This window comes from Rhinopithecus bieti, unplaced genomic scaffold (genome assembly GCF_001698545.2).
Source record: "Rhinopithecus bieti isolate Rb0 unplaced genomic scaffold, ASM169854v2 scaffold_13742, whole genome shotgun sequence".
NCBI lineage: Eukaryota > Metazoa > Chordata > Mammalia > Primates > Cercopithecidae > Rhinopithecus > Rhinopithecus bieti.
In genome coordinates, this window is record NW_016807807.1 from 768,800 (window position 1) to 775,601 (window position 6,802).

A 6,802-nucleotide genomic window follows, 5' to 3' on the forward strand; every position below is an offset into this window, starting at 1 on the left:
AAAAAAAAAAAAAAAAAAAAAACCTGAAAAGTGTGCTAGCCCCATCGGTTGGCCATTTTTCTCTCAGTATTAGTATTAAGCTGGCTGTCTTTCTCACGGACAGGAAGGAACTGACTGCCGATGCGCGGGAGCTGAAAGGGGAGCTATACTGCCTGCCATGCCATGATAAAATGGGGGTCCCCATCTGTGGCGCTTGCCGACGGCCCATTGAAGGGCGCGTGGTGAACGCCATGGGCAAGCAGTGGCATGTGGAGGTGAGTTCTGAATGGCAAAGGGTAACCAGTTCTTTCAAATCTCCATGATTAAGGTGTAACCAATACTTTCAAATCTTCATGATTCAGGGGTAACTAGTACTTTCAAATCTCTATGATTCAGGTGTCCTGGCAAGATTAGGAGACTCTAAAGATTAAACATGGACATTTTAAATTGACAGTTGACTTTGCTGACAGTGAAGAATATAGAATGTACACTGCTTTTGTGAATGTCTCAGTAATGATGCGGGATGTGCACTTTTGCTCCTAAAGCCTTCTTGAAGCAGGAAGTGCCATGGTCTGTATCCAGCAGCAGCTCCTCCTTTGTAGGTACTACTAAGATGCTCACCTCTGTTCTCTTTTTGGGCTATTGTAATAGGCTATGTCAAGTAACCTTTAAAGACAGACGCCTGAATTAAAACTGCAAAAGTATTATATTATGAGGCCACGTATGGCCAAATGAAATGACTGTCTCAAACTTTCATTCATCTTCTCTGAAAATAGGTTAACTTTGGGGTTTCCTTTATTAGATATAAAATATGGCAGTTCAAAAATGACCTATGGCAATTTTTCTTTTCAGCATTTTGTTTGCGCCAAGTGTGAGAAACCCTTTCTTGGACATCGCCATTATGAGAGGAAAGGCCTGGCGTATTGTGAAACCCACTATAACCAGGTATTGACTTTAGTCACTGGGTGCCAGATAGACTTTTATGAACCTAAGCTTATCAGTAGTTTAACTACAAGTAAATCTCTTGGAAGATGTGCATTGTTGAGTAGAGATGTATTTTTAACTTTGTATTTGGGAAATAATTTCAGACTCAGAAGCTAACTATAAAATGGGAAATACAAAGAATACCTGTATGCCTTTCATTCAAGTCCACAGTTCGCTTTACTGTTTCGCGCGCTCGGTCTTCCTGTGTAAAACACATACTTACGTAAATATTATATACAAGTACGATGGCCGTTTCTAAAGCATTTGCCAATAAGTTCATCATACTCCTTTACCCCTAAATACTTCAGTGTATATTTCCCAAGAATATGGGACTCTCTGACATAATCGTAGTTATCAATATTGATACTATAACCCATTTATTCCAATTTTGTCGCTTGAGTCAGTAGCATCCTCACAGCACTTTTTCCACTCCCAGACTGGACCCAGCCTGGGGTTGTGATGTTTCTTTAGCCTTCTTAAATCTGGAACATTTCCAGAGCCTTTTAAAATTTTTGATGACATTGACATTTTGGAGGGATGCAGAGGGCCCCTACCCCCTTTTAATAGACTACTTTCCTCTTGGGTTCACCTGCTGCTTCTATGTGCTTAGATGAGGTTATACACAGCAGGTTGTAGCCCCATACGGTGGCAGGCATCCTCTCAGAACCTTGCCCCTGGAGCACTTTATATCTCTCCTTCACTGGTGATCTCCCAAGCGTGGTGCTGGCCGATAACATCACTATGAATTACAATTTCCTTCCCTCTTTTGTAAGAAAGAAGCAATCTGTGGGCAATCATTTTATGACCATGGAAATGTCCTGTTCCTCATCACCTGCCCTAGATTTAGCACCCCTTGATGATTCTTGTCTCTGTGCCAGCTGCAAACAACAGTTCTCCAGCCCCACATCCTCCACCCATAGTCTGCACCTCAGCGCTCTGCCTGAGCAAGAGCCCACCTCCTCTCCTGTCTATAGGTTTATTCATTTGTCTGTTTCTTATCCATACGGACTCACAGATTTCCGTATTTTGCATTACTTATTTGGGTGTTCAAACTATCATCTGGAAAGTTTTTTTTTTTAATTGATGGCAGTGAATTACTTTCATTGTAAGAAGTAAAACACTTGTCAAAGAACTTTTACTAATTTTCTCTAGTAGTGATAAATTCTCAATTTAGATAACCAGCTATTTTTAAATGTTCAGTGTTCTAAAATATTTAACACATCTTGAACTTTGACCACCTTTTTGTATTTTCAGCTATTTGGTGATGTTTGCTTCCACTGCAATCGTGTTATAGAAGGTGATGGTAAGTATCTGTGTGAGTTCTAGATTGGTACCAGTTTGACACAAAAACACTAGGGTAATGTGGAAATTCAGGTTGGTGATTGCTATTGTTTGGAATGTGATCGTTATCAGTTGCTTTTTCTCTTTCTTTGGCGTATTTCCCAAGTAATCTGTAGCAGTAAGATGATAATATCAAAGAGTTGGATTTGTTACTGATTTATGATACTACTTTTGGTCACTACCACAGTGTTGTATGCCAGCAATCATGGGAACTGTCCCTGGTGGACCCTAAGACCAATTTCTGTGTCCAGTTTCAGGAAACTCTAGAACAACGTTTATTAGGAACAGTTTAATCTGCTATCGTAGTTAGGAAGAGGCACTTTAACCTCCACATACTAAAACCTGGCAGTTATCAGCAAGCATATCTAGGACTTACCACCCTTGTACTTTGGTAATTAGGCTGGGCTGATTGATTGGGACAGAAAGGAAGCAGCTGTGTTTGCTAACAGTCGCTAACACAATTCTGCCCGAGACTTCCTGGCAAAGTTTTGAACAATCCTGTTTTCAGCATGATTCATGGCTCCCTGCAGACATCACCTAATTCCGGAAATACTTTTGAAACACTGTTCATGTGCAGTTTGTGAAAACAATCCAGGAAAACAATCTTTAGTGCCATTGAAAATAAAACTTACCTCCCTCCTCTGTGAAACAGACGCCAGGTGAAAGAAGCTGCAAAGGAAGCTGTCTTGTTACCAGCTCTGGAAAAGACTCCTACAGGGGCAAATAAGTTAATGTCCGGATTTTTGAAAATTATATACCTATTTTATATATAGGTATATATACACATATTTATAAATATGTATGTGTGTATATATACATATAAATATGTATATGTATAAATATCCATATTTCCTTGTTGGGCCAACAGCAGTAGGGACAGAAACAGCAAGCTCACCTAAACAACATGATGCATGGACAGTCGCCACATGTGCCCAGGTGTAGGGGGCACAGTTGCTGGTGTAAGACATGGCACACATTTATAACTTCACAGGATACTTAAGGACAGGGAAAGAGTAAAGTCAGCCCTCCGTATCCAAGGGCTGGATCCAAACATCCGTGGATTCAGCCAACTATGAATCAAAAATATTTAGAGAAAAATAATATACCAATACAAATAATACAGTATAATGACTATTTACATATCCTTTGCATTATACTAGGCATTATAATTAATCTAGAGATGATCTAAAGTATACGAGACAAGACCAGGAGCAGTGGCTCACGCCTGTAATTCCAACACTTTGGGAGGCTGAGGCGGGCAGATCACCTGAGGTCAGGAGTTCAAGACCAGTCTGACCAACATGGTGAAACCCCGTCTCTACTAAAAATACAAAAAATTAGCCGGGTGTGGTGGTGCATGCCTATAATCCCAGCTACTCGGGAGGCAGAGGCAGGAGAATCACTTGAGGTTGCCGTGAGCCAAGATCACACCATTGCACTCCAGCCTGGGCAACAAGAGCGAAACTTTGTCTCAGAAAAAAAAAAAAAAAGTATACAAGACAATGTACATAGCCTATATGCATTTTATATCAGGGACTTGAGCATCTGAGATTTTGGTATCCTCAAGGCATCCTAGAAACAGCATCCTGCACATACTGAGCAACAACTGTATACATAAAGGTTGAGGGCCGGGTGTGGTGGCTTACACCTGTAATCCCACCACTTAAGGAGGTCAAGGCAGGAGAATTTCTTGAGGCCAGGCATTCAAGACCGGCCTGGGCAACATAGCAAGACCTCCATCTCTACAAAATAAAAATAAAAAATTAGCCAGATATGGTGGCACACACCTGTGGTCCCAGCTACACAGGAGGATGAGATGAGAAGACTGCCTGAGCCCAGGAGTTTGAGCTGTGATCACACCACTGCAGTACAGCCTGGACAACAGAGCGAGACCCTGTCTGAAAAACAAAAGAAAAGAAGCTCTCAAGAAAGAGGTTCTTGGCTGGGCATGGTGGCTCATGCCTGTAATCTTAGCATTTTGGGAGACTGAGGCAGGCAGATTGCTTGAGCCCAGGAGTTCAAGACCAGCCTGGGAAACATGGCAAAACTGTGTTTCTACAAAAAATACAAAAATTAGCCAGGTATAGGCCGGGCGCATTGGCTCATGCCTGTAGTCCCAGCACTTTGGGAGGCCAAGATGGGCGGATCACAAGGTCAAGAGATTGAGACCATCGTGGCCAACATGGTGAAATCCTGTCTCTACTAAAGATACAAAAATTAGCTGGTCATGGTGGCACACGCCTGTAGTCCCAGCTACTCAAGAAAATGAGGCAGGAGAATTGCTCGAACCCAGGAGGCAGAGGTTGCAATGAGCCATGATTGCGTCACTGCACTCCAGCCTGGCAACAGAGCGAGAGTCCGTATCAAAAAAAAATTAGCCAGGTGTAGTGGCGTGCACCTGTAGTCCCAGCTACTCAGGAGGCTGAGGTGGGAGGATCACTTGAGCCTGGGAAGTTGGGGCTACAGTGAGCCAAGATTGTGCCACTGTACTCCAGCCTGGGCAATAGAGCAAGACCCTGTCTCATTAAAAAAAAAAAAAAAAAAGATTATTGAGAACCTCTACCAGGTGCCACAGACACAGTCGTAGTTCTGTTTTAGAGTTGAAATTCTAAGCTGCCCTGCTCCCCATAAGGATGTATTTCCATGTGACCAGATCTCTTTCCTCTTTCTCTAGTGGTCTCTGCTCTTAATAAGGCCTGGTGTGTGAACTGCTTTGCCTGTTCTACCTGCAACACTAAGTTAACACTCAAGTAAGTCTACGGTTTTGTCCAGTGTGAATCCTAAGACTGAAAACTTTGGGGTGACACTTAAAAAAAATCCTAGAATTTAGAAAAATAATTATTTGATTTCTTATTTCCTCTTTTTGTTCAGGCCTTCTGAAAGTAAAGGTTCTTCCTTTAATTGTTCCCTGTTCTTTCTTCTATTCCTTCTTTGTCCTACTCAAAGGGATAAGTTTGTTGAAATTGACCTAAAGCCAGTCTGCAAACACTGTTACGAGAAAATGCCAGAAGAATTTAAGAGGCGACTTGCCAAACGGGAGAGAGAAGCAAAGGATAAGGACAAGCAGAAAAGAAAAGCCAGTCTGTTTGTAAACTTTTCTATCGCTCTGTCATCATTTTCGCTACTTTCTCCTTTGGTTAGTTCTTTGGAATATGTTTGTGTTGTTTCTGTCTTTTGCTTTCTTCCCCCCTCATCGCAACTTTTGGGCATGTATTTGTAGTCATCAGAGATTGAAATACAAGTATTTGTCCTATGTAGAATTGGTCCTTTAGCATAATTGCTAAAATTACAAACATTAAATGAATACGCTCCATAGTTAATACAAGTTTGTGGTCATGTATTTCACTTACTCTGTAGACTCACTCACCTCATTTTTTAAATACCATATGGTGTACATTTCTTTCCTTTTTTTTAAATGGATTCAAAGGGAAGAATTCTAATCTGTTAATAGAACCTGGAAAAGTTTTAAAGGATTTTGTCTGATAACTATAGCTTTTAAAACCCTGGTTTTTGGTTTCCTTGCCAAAATCATTTAATTGATAAATTATAAGTGTTGTTTTATATTTTTAAAAATACATATATTCTAAGTTATGTATTAAATTATTTCAGCATGGCCAGGCATGGTGGCTCATGCCTATAATCCCAGCACTTTGGGAAGCCAGAGCAGAAGGATTGCTTGAGCCCAGGATTTTGAGACCAGCCTGGACAACATGCCTAGACCTCATCCATCAAAAAAAAAAAAAAAAAAAATTAGCCAGGTGTGGTGGCCCATACCTATAGTCCCAGCTACTCAGGAGGCTGAGGTTGCAGTGAGCCATGACTGTGCCACCACACTCCAGCTTGGGCGACAGAGTGAGACTCTTGTCTCAAAAAAAAAAACAAAAATCTTTCAACATGTTTCATATGTAAGCAAAGTCTATCTGATTTACATAAGACCTCTTCTGTGATGTTTGAATACGCATTGATACAATACCCATATGCTATTGTTTATGAATTTATTTCCTCAATGTCTTCAAACTCTTTTTTTATTCCTGATTTTTATGAGAAGTATTTCAATCTTTGAAATTCTCTTGAATTACTAGCATGATTGTTCCAGTTTTCCCTCATAGTTACCATTGTGTTTGGAGCTCTAAAAATATTTTGTTTCAGTTTACATGTTTCCTTCTATAAAGAGGAATTAAATGTAAATGTAAGATTAAAACAATGAGGCAGGGCATGGTGGCTCACGCCTGTGATGCCAGCACTTTGAGAGGCCGAGGCAGCAGATCACTTGAGACCAGCCTGGGCAACATGGTGAAACCGCATCTCTACTAAAAATACAACAACATTAGCCAGGCATAGTGGCGGGCGCCTGTAATCCCAGCTACTCATGAGGCTGAGACAGGAGGATCGCTTGAACCTGAGAGGCAGAGGTTGCAGTGACCCGATTGTGCCACTGCATTCTACCCTGGGCAACAGAGTGAAACTCTGTCTCAAAAAAAAAAAAAAAAAAAAAAAA

The 6,802-nt window shown here is 41.1% G+C and overlaps 1 protein-coding gene across 11 annotated transcripts in view; it reads left to right on the forward strand.

Moving 5' to 3' along the window:
* The window catches only part of LIMS1 (LIM zinc finger domain containing 1), a 102,979-nt gene that overhangs the window by 94,352 nt on the left and 1,825 nt on the right, over positions 1-6,802 (forward strand). For 6 of the 11 annotated variants that reach the window (XM_017883805.1, XM_017883802.1, XM_017883803.1 and 3 more), the window contains exons 6-10: positions 104-254; positions 832-924; positions 2,218-2,266; positions 4,979-5,054; positions 5,251-5,440. In XM_017883805.1, coding sequence (XP_017739294.1) covers positions 104-254; positions 832-924; positions 2,218-2,266; positions 4,979-5,054; positions 5,251-5,440 — 559 coding nt within the window. Of the gene's footprint in view, positions 1-103; positions 255-831; positions 925-2,217; positions 2,267-4,978; positions 5,055-5,250; positions 5,441-6,802 lie in introns of those variants that run through there. The other 5 variants (XM_017883806.1, XM_017883807.1, XM_017883801.1 and 2 more) reach the window with 2 other exon arrangements.